At 43.0% G+C, this 16,358-nt stretch overlaps 2 protein-coding genes and 1 non-coding gene across 3 annotated transcripts; 2 read left to right on the top strand and 1 right to left on the bottom strand.

Annotated features, from left to right (window-relative positions):
* The first annotated feature begins 3,998 nt into the window (after positions 1 to 3,998).
* Positions 3,999 to 5,182, top strand: LOC4351966 (ribulose bisphosphate carboxylase small chain, chloroplastic-like). The gene is made up of 2 exons (NM_001404723.1): positions 3,999 to 4,358; positions 4,462 to 5,182. The coding sequence occupies exons 1-2, from the start codon at positions 4,212 to 4,214 to the stop codon at positions 4,840 to 4,842; spliced, it is 528 nt and encodes a 175-aa protein (NP_001391652.1). The 5' UTR covers positions 3,999 to 4,211; the 3' UTR covers positions 4,843 to 5,182.
* A 6,779-nt stretch (positions 5,183 to 11,961) lies between these two features.
* On the bottom strand, positions 11,962 to 12,035 carry TRNAI-UAU (transfer RNA isoleucine (anticodon UAU)). The gene has a single exon. It is a non-coding gene; the product is annotated as a tRNA-Ile (tRNA).
* A 1,411-nt stretch (positions 12,036 to 13,446) lies between these two features.
* Positions 13,447 to 15,592, top strand: LOC4351964 (GDSL esterase/lipase At1g33811). Its single transcript, XM_015763711.3, has 2 exons — positions 13,447 to 13,904; positions 14,555 to 15,592. The coding sequence occupies exons 1-2, from the start codon at positions 13,512 to 13,514 to the stop codon at positions 15,431 to 15,433; spliced, it is 1,272 nt and encodes a 423-aa protein (XP_015619197.1). The 5' UTR covers positions 13,447 to 13,511; the 3' UTR covers positions 15,434 to 15,592.
* Positions 15,593 to 16,358: the final 766 nt, after the last annotated feature.

The following is a 16,358-nucleotide window of genomic DNA, read 5'->3' as shown; positions in this document are numbered from 1 at the left end:
CAATGGTTCGTTGTGCTCATCGCGCAGTTTGCACGCCAAGTGCTTGTTAAAATGCCTGCAAGGAGGGAGAGAGAAAGGAAGGTGGGGGAGGGATGGGGCACTGGTGCGGCTGGCATGTGGGGTCCAGGGCTCCTGGGCTCACCGCTCAGAGAGGAGGAGAAGAAAGAGAGGAGAGGCGATTTTCCTGAAAATTTTGGTGAAAACTGAGAGTGTGATCGAATTTTCAGGATATGCTACAGTGTAGCAAACACCTGTGCATAGATAACTGGGAATAAATGCGATCATGAACTTCTTTTGGTGAATTTTTGAGACTTTTGTCATGTGTACTTCTGTGAAAATTCAGAGAAGTTCACTGTTTCATTTCAATTTGAACTGGTTTCGATTGTTTTGACATATTTAATTGACGTGCAAAACTAAGGTACAAAGTTGTCAAACTTTTCCAGAACATTATTGAAGGTGTCTACTGTTTATAAAAAACCCATATTTTTACTCCTCTTAGATTTAATACTTTCACTTTTCTGTTTTTCAATGCAAGTTCATTTTCTGCAGCCGTAACAGGATGCCCAGCTTGCTGGCGCTGCAGCAGCCAGCAGAAACGATCAAGCCCATGGAGCACAGAGAAAACGCTTTGGAAATAAAAGTAGTGCATATAATACTTGCAGAGAAGCAGCCGTAGAATAACTGATGGCATTAGATGAAGCACCCGATATTCTTATACGGATCAGGTGACCGATTACGAGCAATCTCCAAAACTAATCCTACCTGGATGGGACAACCAGCGTTTCACTACTCTGCAGAGGCCACAAACCACATCCAGTCCAATGAACCAAGAACATCTTCAGGGATACAAAACTAACAGCCAGCCTAATAGCAGAGGCAAGAAACAAATTATAGACCTGATGTCGACTGGTCTCAGACTCTCGGTCGTTCGAGAACCCTTTTGCTCCATGTATCCAGGCACCTCCTCTCATCAGCAATTTGCTCCATCTCTGCAGGAAAGAAACCTTATTAGTTGGTGATATTATTTGGTACCACTTAAATTTTGGTGACAGGAATGTAGTTTTCTGACAAAGTCAATTACTGAATATAAAAAATATTTGCACAGCTCTGCATCAACAGTTGTCCAAGGGATGCCTCAAAAATCTGTGCAGATTATCAGTCGTCACGCAGAAGCAGAACATCGTGGTGTGCTAGGTCTGCTTCTTGCACTGGGCCATGAATCCGGTGGGTTGTTAGGTGGTGTTTAGGAAGGAGGGACTAAACTTTAGTCCCTTTTACAAAAGCAAGTCTTTATGGGAGGGACTAAAATCTCTCCTCTCTTAGGGCATCAGCAATTTATGCTATCGACATGGGTATTAGCGTGGGCCCAGATGACAGGTGGTAATAGAGGGAGACGCGCTCCACATTGCTTATTTCCGTGAGTTGGCGGTAAGGTGGGGTTCATGGGGTAAAAAAATCGCAGCAAGGACAGAGCATGCATGCGACGGTTGGGAGAAGCAATGGTAGCCTGTTTTTTTTTTTTCTTTTGCTATCAGAAAACACTGTATACATACATATTCTATTTCCTTGCTTCCGGCGGTAGGGGTATGACCCGGTTGTAGTTATGTACTACTCCCACAATGCTTAATACCACGTAGTAATTAAGAATGTATTTATTGCTTACTATCCGGTTTGTGAGCGTATTGCTGATGCCCTTATTCTCTTATTAAGATGCACAACTCTTTTGTATTCCAAAAAAAATCCTGTTGATAGTAGCCACGGTGCCATTAGGTACCGTTGAACCTAACAGATATTTATGCATGTGTATATATATTGCTATATAGATAAAATTGGTGCCGATTATAGACCCAAAAGCAAGAGGTGTATAATATAATACAGACCACACGACCAAACTAAGAATCGATCAAATAGACAAGGCATGTCTCCAAATTGTCTTATACTATTTCCGTAGGTTCAGCCGTTCAGGAGTCGAATCAGCCTCTGCCGGCGTTTTCTTTGCACGTACGACGGACACACATGGGCATACCATATAGCTGGTCCATGACATTAGGAGAGAGAACGTACGTGTTGACCTGTAGCTGAGATATAACAAGGTTGATTATAATATCACCAAACATGAAATCATCCAAGGATGACCCATAACTATCACTACTATAGTACTGCATCTGGTAATAGAAATTGTATAGACTCTATTTCGAGCACTACCACATAACGCCTGCAATGTGACACCCTACCTGTTCACTAATGTGCCTCTTCCCACACGCTTTCCACCCGTACTGCTCACAGCTTTAAGAACCAGAACAAATGAGTAATATTAGTGTCGGTTCATGGCTAAAACCAGCACTGATGTACATGACCACATATGTCAAATGCTGCTTCTAGGCATGACCCGCTCTTACTAATACCTACTCATCGCTAGAAGAATTTTCGGCTGATAAATTTTCAATTTAAGCAAGAGTTATCCGCATTGGTTCATAACTCAAACTGATGGCCCCAACCATATTAGTGCAAATTTCACATATGATCATAACCTTTTCATATGAAATCGGGTCGAGGTGAACTTTATATAAAAACTGTAGCTGTAGATGATACCTACAATTTTATAGTTCACAACCTTTTTATTTCAAGTCATTTAAATGCCCAAATAGGTGTTTCAAATATCAGATAGAAATGTTCAAAAGTAAAAAAGGTCCATATTATAGCATAATTAATATGTAAGTGAGTTGGAAAAAAGATAAGTACGCTGAGAGAGGTCGGGGATCGAATTCTGGTGTAAAAATAAAAAATGTATGTATTTCACTCATAAAAATTGGTAGCAGCTAGTAGTTGGGACTCTGTATATACCGGTAAGGATGGGATGGTAGTAGAATAATTCCTTTTTTGTTTTTAGTTTTTTCTGGTCCCAAATTTAAAATTTGGATCCCTTACTTGTACCAACTAATATTAATGAGTGTTGAGGGTAGTAGAGATGCAACTTTACCATACTCCCTTTGTTTCAGATTATAATATGTTTTGACTTTGGTTAATATCAAACTACTTTAAATTTGACTGAGTTTAAGCGCAAATATAGTAATATTTATAATACCAAATTAGTTTTATTAAATAAATAATTGAATATATTTTCATAATAAATTTGTGTTGTGTTGAAAATATTATTAACTTTTTCTACAAACTTGGTTAAACTTGAAGCAGTTTGACTTTGACCAAAGTCAAAACGTCTTATAACCTCAAACGGAGGGAGTACTTTTTTTGTGGGAACAAGTTTACAATGTTTAATAAAAGCACAATCCATCTTAATGTTTTCAAGCTGAATATTGTAAAATTCATGGATAAACCAGCTTCTAAATGTTTAATTGGGAAAATGTCGAATGACAAATTAATATTTTTAAGTGGAGGGAAGTATTAATATTTCAATATCGTACTAAACTGTGGGATTTATTTTCTAAAATTTTATACCCTGCCAATTCACGTGTTGTAGATCTTTTTTTTTCACTAACCGACACCAGGTATATCAATTTTATTGAATATAGCAGCAAAAAGAATGTGTTGCACTTGTAAACAAAAAGCAAACTGTACATAAAAAAATGTACTAATGAAGTTCATAAAGATGCTTTGCTTAATGAGGGCCCAAAGTTTTGATGACCTTTTGCTTGATCTCGAAATTAAAATTCAAGTACTGTTAAGGGAGGTCACACCACCATCAATTTTCAGCCTGAAGAAACAGTTAAACAACGACCCCGATGACCAGTCTACTGCTCTCCACATACTAGCAGCATTATTGATCACAAAAGAAACCAAAATAAAAATCAGCACCGAGTGTGCAGAGGGAGACAAAGGTGATCTGGCAGTGGATATCTCCCCATCCATCCTCACCCGCGCTGCCCATCACTCGCCGCCGCATACTACATCATGTGGAGAGAGGAAGACGAGGACCACAGCCAGAGCCCGGGTCGAGATGCCACCACGGCCACAATCCACGAGCCCGGCGCGACACCACCGCGCGCGCGTGAGCCAGCCACAAACGCCCGCGGATAGGCGCGCGCACGCCGGCCAATCCTACCACATCCCCGGCCTCCGCGGCTCGCGAGCGCCGCTGCCATCCGATCCGCTGAGTTTTGGCTATTTATACGTACCGCGGGAGCCTGTGTGCAGAGCAGTGCATCTCAAGAAGTACTCGAGCAAAGAAGGAGAGAGCTTGGTGAGCTGCAGAGATGGCCCCCTCCGTGATGGCGTCGTCGGCCACCACCGTCGCTCCCTTCCAGGGGCTCAAGTCCACCGCCGGCATGCCCGTCGCCCGCCGCTCCGGCAACTCCAGCTTCGGCAACGTCAGCAATGGCGGCAGGATCAGGTGCATGCAGGTAATAACCTACTGACCCAACACACATTATTCTTCTTCTTCTTCTTCTTCTTCTTCTTCTTCTTCTTCAACATTAACCAATAATTCAATTATCGTTTATTTAGGTGTGGCCGATTGAGGGCATCAAGAAGTTCGAGACCCTCTCCTACCTGCCACCGCTCACCGTGGAGGACCTCCTGAAGCAGATCGAGTACCTGCTCCGTTCCAAGTGGGTGCCCTGCCTCGAGTTCAGCAAGGTCGGATTCGTCTACCGTGAGAACCACAGATCCCCCGGATACTACGATGGCAGGTACTGGACCATGTGGAAGCTGCCCATGTTCGGGTGCACTGACGCCACCCAGGTGCTCAAGGAGCTCGAGGAGGCCAAGAAGGCGTACCCTGATGCATTCGTCCGTATCATCGGCTTCGACAACGTCAGGCAGGTGCAGCTCATCAGCTTCATCGCCTACAAGCCCCCGGGCTGCGAGGAGTCTGGTGGCAACTAAGCCGTCATCGTCATATATAGCCTTGTTTAATTGTTCATCTCTGATTCGATGATGTCTCCCACCTTGTTTCGTGTGTTCCCAGTTTGTTCATCGTCTTTTGATTTTACCGGCCGTGCTCTGCTTTTGTTTTTGTTTCACCTGATCTCTCTCTGACTTGATGTAAGAGTGGTATCTGCTACGACTATATGTTGTTGGGTGAGGCATATGTGAATGAAATATATGGAAGCTCCGGCTATATATATTTATACAAAGGGTACGAGATGGATGTGAATCCTAGAGCATATGTGTCCAACAATCAATTCGTCGACAATGAAAATTTGATCATGGAATTAAAAAATCATGCTTCTGTTGTTCATCGGAAATGCCTTTCTATACTGATTAGTGGATTTCCAAACTGAATTCACAAGAAAACATATATAATTGTTGTGTTCATCAATCTACTTCTTTTGATCAAATAAAAGATAATTTGACTTGGCAAAAAACAAAAAATACAGTTTTTCAGGTATGGAGGGAGTACTTTTTTTTTTTCAAGATTGTCACATGCAAATAGGCAATAATACACTCTTTTTATAACTTGTAAGTGTTTTTTTACCTTTTTTTTGCTACATATTAAATACCAAAACAGTGTATCGAAAAGCAAATCTGTACGACGACCAAATGGCTAAGTGGTGTAATTGTGTGTCAGTCCAGTCCAAGTCCAACAGAAAGGTTGGCAGATGATACCCCAACGGTGTTGCGCTTTCTTTTTGTCCATAATTTCTATTTCTAGTTTTTTTTTAAAAAAAAACAAGCGGTCAGTTAATAAAATACGGTTGGACCAACTGCTTTCTAATTTTATCCCAAAAGATTGCTCTCCAATGGCAAAAACGTAAAAGCAATTCTAAGGCCCTTCACAATGCGGGGACGTGGACCGGTGCTCCACCGCGCTAGCTAGGATTCGCGCTTGCGTGGCGTAAGGTTGCGCGTCCCACCAGAGGCGCTCGCTCCCGCGGAGGGAAGCGCGCTTCCTCGCTCGCGCTGGAGCAGAGTAACGGCTGGAGCCTACACTGTGGAGAGCGTGCCTCCGACTCGCCGTCACCTCGCGCCCTCCCGCTCCGCGTCGCCGACCTCATCGTCGTCCTGGGCTCCGCTTCGCGCTGCCGCCTCCGAAACCTCATCGCCGGCCGGAAGTGGAGACAAAGCGAGGAGGACGACGACCATGAGCAGCTCCGTCTCCTCGTCGTCGGCCGAGAGAGGAGGAGCCCAGATCCGCTCTGCCACCATCTCCAGAATCGCGCCACCGCCGCCGTCCTCCCGCCGGCGCTTCTTCAAGGACGCTACCGCCACTGCTCGGCCCGGAGGACGCTGCTGCTGCCGCCGCACGGCATGGAGGACGCCGTTGCTCGGCCCGGAGGAGAGGAGAGCCGGCGCCGGCTGAGGGAAGAGGGGAGCCGGAGCCGGCGGAGGGAGCAGGGGAGAGCTAGCATGGTGAGTGACGGAGGAGGAGACGGGCGTGATGACTGAGGGAGTTGGGGATTTGGTAAAGCAGTATATGTGGGTCCCACTAGCGGTGCTTGCACTGTGAAGAAAGTGTCTTTGAAGCTCTCTATCCTAGGTGCCACCTTGTGGTACCTCACAATGTAAGTCATTCTAGCATTTCCCACGTTCATATTTCCCACAATATGAATGTGGCTAGAATGACTTGAATTGTGAAATGGAGGGAGTACCCATTAAAGTTGGATAAAAATAAACATTGTGATGATATGATGCATGAAGGAGCAAGTTGGTCGTTAAATTGAAGTTGTACTGAAATGTGAAAAAATATATATGCCAAATGCAAGGTAATTCATTAATTAATCATGCTTGGAGCACAACGCTCTTACAAAAAGATAAGCAGCAAAATGCTAAGTGCTAACCAATGTTGAGAAGCCACTTCAGTAATCTTGGCAAAAAGAAAGAAGGAAAGAAATTAAAGAAAAACTCACTTCAGCTTGTATATATCTTTCTTTTACAACCATGAGTCCATGATCGATAAACTTATCAGTAGCAATTAAATCACTGCAACTGATCAGATCTCTTTGGCTGGAAATAAAGGAGCAACGGGCATATTACTTCGTAATCATCTCTGAAACTTGTCAAGACGAGCAGCTCGACGACTCGAACGTGGAGACCTTTCGGCGTTTGCTGCCCAGCAGCGACGCACTGGGTGCGAAGTCGAAGCCTGAGCTGACCTTGCCGAGCACGGACTGGAGCGCGTGGCGGACCGAGGCTATGGCGGCGGCGGCGTCGCGAGACCCGCACGATACAAGGAAGGCGAGCCTGACCTGGCCGCCCAGCGTGGTGACCTCCGAGCCGACCACCTCCAGCCCGAGCCTGAGTCGCGCTCTCCACTGCCGTTCGGTTTCGATGGATGAGGAAGCGGCAACTCTGCTTTGCGACGGAGAGGAGCGAGTGAGCGAGCGACGCTGACCGTGGGACCCACGAGGAGAAAAATTAGTGTCAAATTTACCCTAATCAATCTTAATACTTTACTAATCTACCCTTAAAAATAAATAAACCGTTCCGATTAGTTCTACTGGCCTGGCAGCATAATACTATCGGTAGAGAGCATCGCCCTAGAAGAAAAATCCAGAGATCTCCTATCTTGTACTGCACCACATTCGTCTACCCTTTACATTTTCTCATCCAGCCATCTGAAAGACCTTGGTGTCATAGATGGCACGGTTCGTAGTCTCGCGGATGGCAGCATGGTGTCATGAAGTCCTGGAAGGAAGTGGAATGTTGCAAAGAAGTCAAATGTAGCGACATGGCATTCGAAGAATTCTTGAAGAGTTGAGGAGGACCAAATGAGGAGGTAGGCAGTGTGTGGTCGATACTTCCAGATTCATTGATACCAATCATACCCCTCTTAAATCAATGGCTAGATGTGATTGGTACCTCGTCTCGTGGTTCCTGATACCTCGTGGTACCTCACGGTATCTCCTCAAGAGTGGTAAAATATCTTCCAAGGAAAACTTCGGAATACGACTCACAAGCATCTGGATTGCGCTGAAATGATGTAACTGATATAAGAAAAAAGAAGTAATATATCAAGTCTTAAAAAATAAAAGTCCATCAGTAGCAGGCCGGTATAACCCAAGTTCTCTGCTGTTGTTCTCCAATGTTTCCTCTACTAGTAACCTAGCTTTTGTGCTAGTTACCTTGTTAGTAGACCATGGTAAGAAATTGTGACCTACAACTAAATAACCTATAAACATCCTTTTTTTTTTTACTTGTTGTCATGGGCATTGGGCTGTAGACCTGTAGGTAACCCATATCAATTAATTAGAGATAAGATTGGATTGAATCCTTTCTTAGGCTGTGTTTGTTTCCCTGTGTTCCCAACCTCTCTCACTCGTGTTCTGCGCGCACGTTTTTTAAACTGCTAAACGGTTTGATTTTTGAGAAAAGTTTCTATACGAAAGTTGCTTTAATAAAATCATATTGATCCATTTTTTGAAAAAATAGCTAATATTTAATTAATCACATGTTAATAGACTGCTCTATTTTTCGTGCGGAGGGAATGAGTTCCCATCTCAGAGAAACGAACTTAGCCTTAGGGGGTCAAGCTATACCAACTATATAAGGATGGGATTGTGTATATTATCTGCAAGCAAATAGTCTAATCTATCTGTCCCAATAATATGTTTCTCCCTTATTTAAATCTATATCCCTTCTTCGGAAGCCGACGTCGCCCATGTATCTTTTCAACAGTGTTTATCTCATCATTGCCTCAGGTCATGAGACTTGTTGACATACATACCTCGGACTTTAGTAAAAATCGGTGCTTGCTCTGTTTGTTAAGCTCTGTTTTTGTTCCTACGCGCTATCTGCCGCCGAGTAATTTGTTTGCTGTTCTTTTTTCCAGACAAAACCTTATTCTACTGCCGGTTAGTACTTACTTCCTCCGTTTCACAATGTAAGTCATTCTAGCATTTTTAATATTCATATTGATGTTAGTGAATCTAGATAGATATATATGTCTAGATTTATTAGCATCAATATAAATGTGGGAAATACTAGAATGATTTACATTGTAAAACGGAGGAAGTAGTAATCATTAATGTAGGACCAGTCCATGTAACCGTTGATCCATTATGAGTCCAACCCTTCCGTGGCCTCCATACCCCATACAACGATCGAAGGAAATAAAAAAGATGGGACAGTGTAATTAAAAGCACGGGACGCAGTTCGATCTTGTCAAACCATATGTCGGCCACATTTGGATCTCTACCATACCAATTCATTTGTTGGTAGTGTTAAAATCTAAATAATTAGTTATGTGGCTTATGTTAGAAATGAGTTTAATACAAAGTCCGTGGCGGAGCTAAAAAAAATTACTGAAGTTTTTACTGGCGAGCCCATGTATGAAGTCAAAATTTGATATTGTATTGAAGTCTGTGAAGAAACTTCTAAGATTTAGCCAAATTAAACATAGGCACTATTAATTAGTTGAGCTTAATCCCACATTTACTATTTGGATCGTTGAAAAAATAGGCAAGACACATTTTTGACATCAATCCAAAATGTCCCATCATCGAAGCAGACCAATTAGCAACAGGGTTCACTATATCAGTTTAGGGTTTTTGATCGGGGGTCACTGAAATCCCGAAATTTCAGAAATTTTAGAAATTTTGGTACAAAATTTTGAACAAAATTTAGTTGAATTTGAACAAATATTACCCAAATTCATGAAAAAATTGAAAATTTCAAAAATTTCGGCCGAATTAATATCGTATCGGAGGAATTTCGGTCTGAAATTTCCAACCCTGATTAGCAGTGAGCGAGGACGCTCGATGGATTGACGTGAGTGGCCCCTGATCAGTGATCACTGACGACGGCGAGATGCGCCGAGTACGTTCAACCAAGAAGAGAAATCCAGTGCAGACTATACTGGATTTCTTTGGCGGATTCATGCAATGCACGGATCAGCTCCGACCTACATCACCGTTGAGTGAGGTTTGTGAGAAGACTCTGTCGGGGTCACCTAGCCTGGGTACATATTACAAACTGTGTGGAGCGGGACTGAGCTATTCGTTAGAAACACGGGTAGTAAATTACAAATATAGACGCCCATATTGCTCGTAAATTTTGTATTTTTATGTAACACATATATTCTACCTCTATTAATATCTTCAAAATATTGAAACGTCATAATTTAAGTTTGGCAAAGTCATCACATGAATCTCGTTATCAATGGGTATGTGTCAGGGTTACGGGTCTGGCATACCCTCTACCCTTCGATATACGTTACGTATCGACATGGCATACCCACGCGTACGTGGATATTTCCTTCATAATCTAAGAAAACTTCTCACGAAATCAATAGACGGGAAGAGTCCTTCTCGGACAAGAACTGGGTTACCTACGTATTGTGCTAGGTCTAGTGTGTTCGAGTCCTACTCGGAGAGCATCAGACCTATGGTATAAAAGGGACCCCCGGGGAGGGCATAGATCATCGAATCTCAGAGCCAACACAACCCACACAGCCTACGAAGCCGGAGCCTGCGAGGAGCCAAATCGACGAGAGCTAGTCGGATCAACTCGACTACGATCTCGTTGGATCCGACAAGTTCCATCTTTTCCTTTGTAACCTGTGTTTTCTACCATATAATCCCATATCAACTGGATTAGGGCTATTACCTATCAAGGGGCCTGAATCAGTATAATTCTTGTCTTTTGATTGCTCGATGTCGTACTACTTAGATCCTTGTACCAGCGTACCCCAATACCCTCTATATCCGGTCTACGGGTATCACCCGTCGACAGTATGTTACTTATCATCGAAAAATAATTAGCCGTAAATACGAGACTCGTACCAAATCTAGCAACGACTTGTACCTGAATATACTCATTTCACCTTGTTTACTTCCCCGGGCTGGCTATTTTAATTTGCACAGCTACATTTTGGCAAAGTCATCAAAATTTAAAACTTTCAACTCACTTTTTAAAACTATATATTTTTTAAAATCTATCCAAAAGTTTCTTCAATAAATTAGAAACCAAAATTATTTTTTGGGGTTTAAATATTGGTGAAAATATCGTTTGAATTTCATCAAATTTGATTCAACGTTTTTTATTTTAAATTTATGATCAAATAATTTAATCCCCTTTGATTTTACAAATGAATCTTGTTTGCATTTTTTTATTTTACACTAGCACAAATAAGTATGAGAAAGGAGCAATATTGTCATTTTGAAAGAAATGGAATAATGTACCAACAGAATATAGAGAAGATCCAAATGGAAACTCAAGTACATATAAAGAATTGGTACATAAACATTTTTCTACTATAATTAATGGTATGGAACAGAGGAGCAAATAATTTTTTTTAAAACAAGTGTTTCTAGAAAAAAAATGGTTAAATGAAATGGGGCATCAATGAAATAAAAAAATAGAGTAATTTTTTTAAAAAAAACTACAAATAGTAAAGATACAGATTTAAAATGTTATATCACAAAACTACAAATTTAATACTCACTCCGTTCCAAAATATAAGCATTTTTAGTTATGAATTTGGACATTGTATGTCTAGATTCATAGCTAAAAACAATGTCTAGATTCATAGCTAAAAATGGCTATATTTTGGGACGGAGGTAGTATTACATTTATAACAAAACAATAGATTTAAGTTCAAGTATCATAAAATTATAGATTTAATAAAAATATCTTATCACAAAACTACTGGCTTCAAATCCATTTAATCACAAAACTATAACACTTATAGCCCTATATGACATCAATACTAGAGATCTGATCTATAAAATCTATAGTTTTATCATAACTTCGATATATATCAAATCTTGTGATAAATTTAGTGTTATATGTGATACAATGTTTTAAATCTGTAGTTTTTTTATAGTTCGATAAAACGTATATACAGTTTTGTAAAATTTACTAAAAGGAATATATTTGCATGATGGTTTACTAAAAAGAATATATTTGCATGATTGTTTAAATGGTACGGAACGGTGGAGCAACGAAATTTTTTTAAAAATATTTGGATAAAATTGCAAGGTGCATTTGGTAAAAATTGGAACGGTGGAGCAACGAAATTTTAAAAATATTTGGTTAAAATTGCAAGGTGCCTTTGGTAAATAATGGTCCCGGCGGGGCTCGAACCCGCGACCTTCGGCTCATAAGATCAACGCTCTAACCAACTGAGCTACGGGACCAAACTGGGCTTAACTGAACATTACAGTTTTTATAAATTTTGAACAATGTGACCAAATCTGACCACTTATACCGTAGGTCTTATACAGTTCTTTTCCCACGTATATTTTGGTTTTCTCGCCTTGCATACTAAATGGAATTGGCACACTATAAAGATTCATTAACAAAAACAGGATTTTTTAAAAAATTTTACTATAGGACATTTTAAATTTGTAGTTTTCACTCTAGAACACCACATCAAATAACTCTTAGGAGAACACACTTTGTCATTATGATTATTTGTCAGCAGACATCGTACCTATTAAATTAGTGTTTTTGTGCGGACTAGTGAGAGGGGCCCATTAAATCGCCATGCGTGTTTTGCTTAGGCTAATTGCATGTGGCTCCTGTTCTCTTTCTCCTCGTCCTCTTCATCTCTCCTCCTCTCTTGCTTCTCCAGACAAATCAAACAAACAACATTGTTGAATCTCGACTAAAAATATTATACATAATTGATGAGTTGATAAAATTATATATAATTGTTGGTTCTGGAGTAATAAAAATACATTAAAAAGGGAAAAAAGCAATAGAAGGATGATGATGAGGGAGGCGCCGTCCAACACCACCGGTTCGCCAGCCACCCACCGACGACAGCGTGAGCATATGTAACTGTGGTGGCGACGAGCAGGAGCAGCCGATCGGAAGTCAGGGATGATAGGTGCGAGTAGCTCACTCCGGATCGGGTGTTAGGGATGGCCATCATGATTCGCCGATGTCAGGTCGGTCAGGGCATGAGTAGATCTGATGATAGCGTCGTGCGGACTAGCCGAGCCAGCGGCATTGACTAGTGAGGCAAATGGATTGGGGGATGGTGACTTGGGGAAGGCCAACTGGCAGAGATACTTACGATTTCGTCCCGCTCCTCTGCCTAGGACCTTGAGAGAGGAAGAGGAAGACGGGGATTAAAACGAAAAACTTTTTTTAGAGGCGGATGTCTTTTTTTATTCTAAATGCAGGATCAATATGGCCATGCCGTGTAAAAAAGTAGCTAGGCTCTCTCTCGCCTTGTCAACACGAAAGCACTAATTTAATGGATGCAGTATAGCTTGATAAATAAACCATGAAGTCACAAACTCGCAATGTCATGTAGCAAAAATTAACCTTTTTATTTATTTTTAAAGTAAAACCGGAAGTTGTCGCCGCTATGTTGATCGCAACGCCTTTTTCGGCTGAGGCACCCCGAGTCATTTACTTTAACCTCCACCAGTCACCGGCCCAGCCACACAACACAATACAGTCTGCTTGCGTTTTCCCGTGATCAGTCAGAAATTTCACGAGCCGGCATGCATGTGCATGCATCCACGACGGATCGATCATCTTCCAACCAACCATATTATATTACCTCTATATCTATATATACACACACACCCACACTCCTCCATTCACAAAGACCAATATAAATAATCCATCGACGCCACAGCGCAGCTAGCGCCCCCACAATGCACACTAAAGCTAGATCACCTGTAGCACTCGTGCTTCTCGTCGTCGCCATGGCGGCGTCGCCGGCGTTGGTGGCGGCGGCGGCGCAGCAGCAGCAGCTGGTGCCGTGCATGTACATCTTCGGCGACTCGCTGGTGGACAGCGGCAACAACAACAACATCCTGAGCCTGGCGCGCGCCAACTACCAGCCCTACGGGATCGACTTCTCCGGCGCGGCGCCGCCGGGGCGCTTCACCAACGGCCTCACCGTGGTGGACATGCTCGCCGACATGCTCGGCCTCCGCCCGCCGCTCATCCCGGCGTACGCCATGGCGCAGCCCGGCGACTTCGCCCGCGGCCTCAACTTCGCCTCCGGGGCCGCCGGGATCAGGCCCGAGACCGGCAACAACCTGGTAAGGGAGTAGTACGTACTGTACAGTACGGACGTGCCAACGTTAATTCAGACATGTTGATCATGTAGCTAGTAATAATTAATGACCACGGTTCAATATTACGGAAACCACCAATATTTTGAGGAGTAATACAATCGGTTTTGGAGATGTTGGAAATTTCCGGACAAAATTAATTTTAAAATTTCAGCAAAATTTGTCTGAATTTAATTAAACTAATTTTGCTGAATCCAAACTTTTCAACCGAAGAGAATGTGCTCTCGGTGTACCGATAGACCCGAAATTCAGTCTGAATTTTGGCCAAAATTTAAATTTTGGATAAATTTGCACTATATTTTTGACAAAAAATGAAATTTGAGTGAATTTAAGCAAAATTTGAACATATTATTCTGACTTGTTTCAGAAAAAAAATTGGCAGGATTTTAACAGATTTGACTTGTTTTAGGAAAAAAAAGGGATATTTTGGCGCAAAAAAAACCTACAATGGGACTAGCTGATAGAACCAAAATTTGTTTAAATTCAGCCAAAATTACTCATTTTCAGTTTCTTCAGAAATTTCAGTTCTATGGGTCACCAAAATATTTATGATTTCCGCGACATTAAACCATCTTCCTCAAAGTACATGTGGACACGCACCACACGCATGCATGCAGGGTCGGCACTACCCATTCTCGGAGCAGGTGGAGCACTTCCGGGCGGCGGTGCGGCAGATGGGGCCGAACGCCGGCTCGCCGGAGCGGCTCGGGCGGTGCATCTTCTACGTCGGGATGGGCAGCAACGACTACCTCAACAACTACTTCATGCCCAACTACTACACCACCGCGCAGTCCTACGACCCGGCCGCCTACGCCGCCGACCTCCTCCAGGAGTACTCCCGCCAGCTCGCCGCCCTCCACGCCCTCGGCGCCCGCAAGTTCGTCCTCGCCGCCGTCGGCGACATCGGCTGCATCCCCTACGAGCTCGCCCGCATCAGCAACAACCAAGACGACGATGACGCTGCTCCTAGTAGCGATTCCGGCACCGGCATTAGCATCTCTCTCGGCGGCGTCGGTCTGACCGTCGGCGGCGGCGGCGGCGGAGGGAGTACGCGAGCGGCGAACGCGAGCAGGAGCGGCGGCAATGGCGGCGGCGGGGCGTGCAACGAGGAGATCAACAGCGCGATCGCCATCTACAACAGGGGGTTGTTGTCCATGGTGAAGCGGCTCAACGGCGGCGGCGGCGGGGGGAGGATGGCGGGGGCGACGGTGGTGTACCTGGACACGGTGAGGACGGGGAGGGCGGTGGCGGCGAGCGCGGCGGCGCACGGGTTCGAGGTGCTCGACCGCGGGTGCTGCGGCGTGGGGCGGAACAACGGGCAGATCACGTGCCTGCCGATGCAGCAGCCGTGCGGCGACCGGAGCAAGTACGTGTTCTGGGACGCCTTCCACCCGACGGAGGCGGCCAACCGGATCTACGCCGCCAGGGCGTTCAACTCCTCCGCCGCCGCCGGCGACGCTTACCCCATCAACGTCAGCCAGCTCGCCGCCATATGAATCCAATGATTAATCTCGCTGACATATGATCGATCATTGATCAATGCATGCACTTACTTACGGCAAGAGCAGTGTATCTCGGTTGGAAAGAATTAATGTTGTACCCCTCATTCTCTAAATGTTTGACGTTGTCGACTTTTTTAAATATGTTTGACAATACGTCTTATTCAAAAACTTCTGTGAAATGTGTAAAACTATACCTCATTCCCTAAATGTTTGACGCTATTGACTTTTTTAAACATGTTTGACCATTCGTCTTATTCAAAAACTTTTATGAAATATGTAAAACTATATGTATACATAAAAATATATTTAACAATATATCATTTTCAAATGATATGAAAATAATTAATAATTACTTAATTTTTTTTAATAAGACGAACGGTCAAACATTTTTAAAAAGTCAACTGCGTCAAACATTTTGGGATGAAGGGAGTATTGTAGTAGTATATAGGTATTATTATCAGCTATTCCCATCGTTCCATAATATAAGGGATTTTGGTCGGATGTGACACATTCTAGTAATATGAATCTGGGCGGCCCAGATTCGTAGTACTAGAATATGTCACATCCCACCAAAATCTCTTATATTATGGGACGGAGGTGCTAAAGGGTTTGCGGGCGTGAAAGCATATATGAACTAAATACACAAAATAAAATAAATGTAGACAAACGCACTTTATTAATGACATTTTTCCCTGTTTACATGGAACACGTACATACATCACGCTCACGCGCAAAAAAAAAAAACGTCTCCTTAAGACGGAGGTCAACGGCAATTCAATGATATCACTACAATCCTATTAAAAGTATATAGTGCTACAAATAAACCCCTAATAGAGACTGGCTAATAAGCGTCAGCTTATTTAAAACCGATACCTATTAACCGTTTTCTAACTCCATAGGATGTAAAAGCTGGTACGTA

Source organism: Oryza sativa, chromosome 12, assembly GCF_034140825.1.
Source record: "Oryza sativa Japonica Group chromosome 12, ASM3414082v1".
In the NCBI taxonomy this organism is placed as follows: Eukaryota; Viridiplantae; Streptophyta; class Magnoliopsida; order Poales; family Poaceae; genus Oryza; species Oryza sativa.
This window is presented reverse-complemented; position numbering and strand designations above follow the sequence as displayed.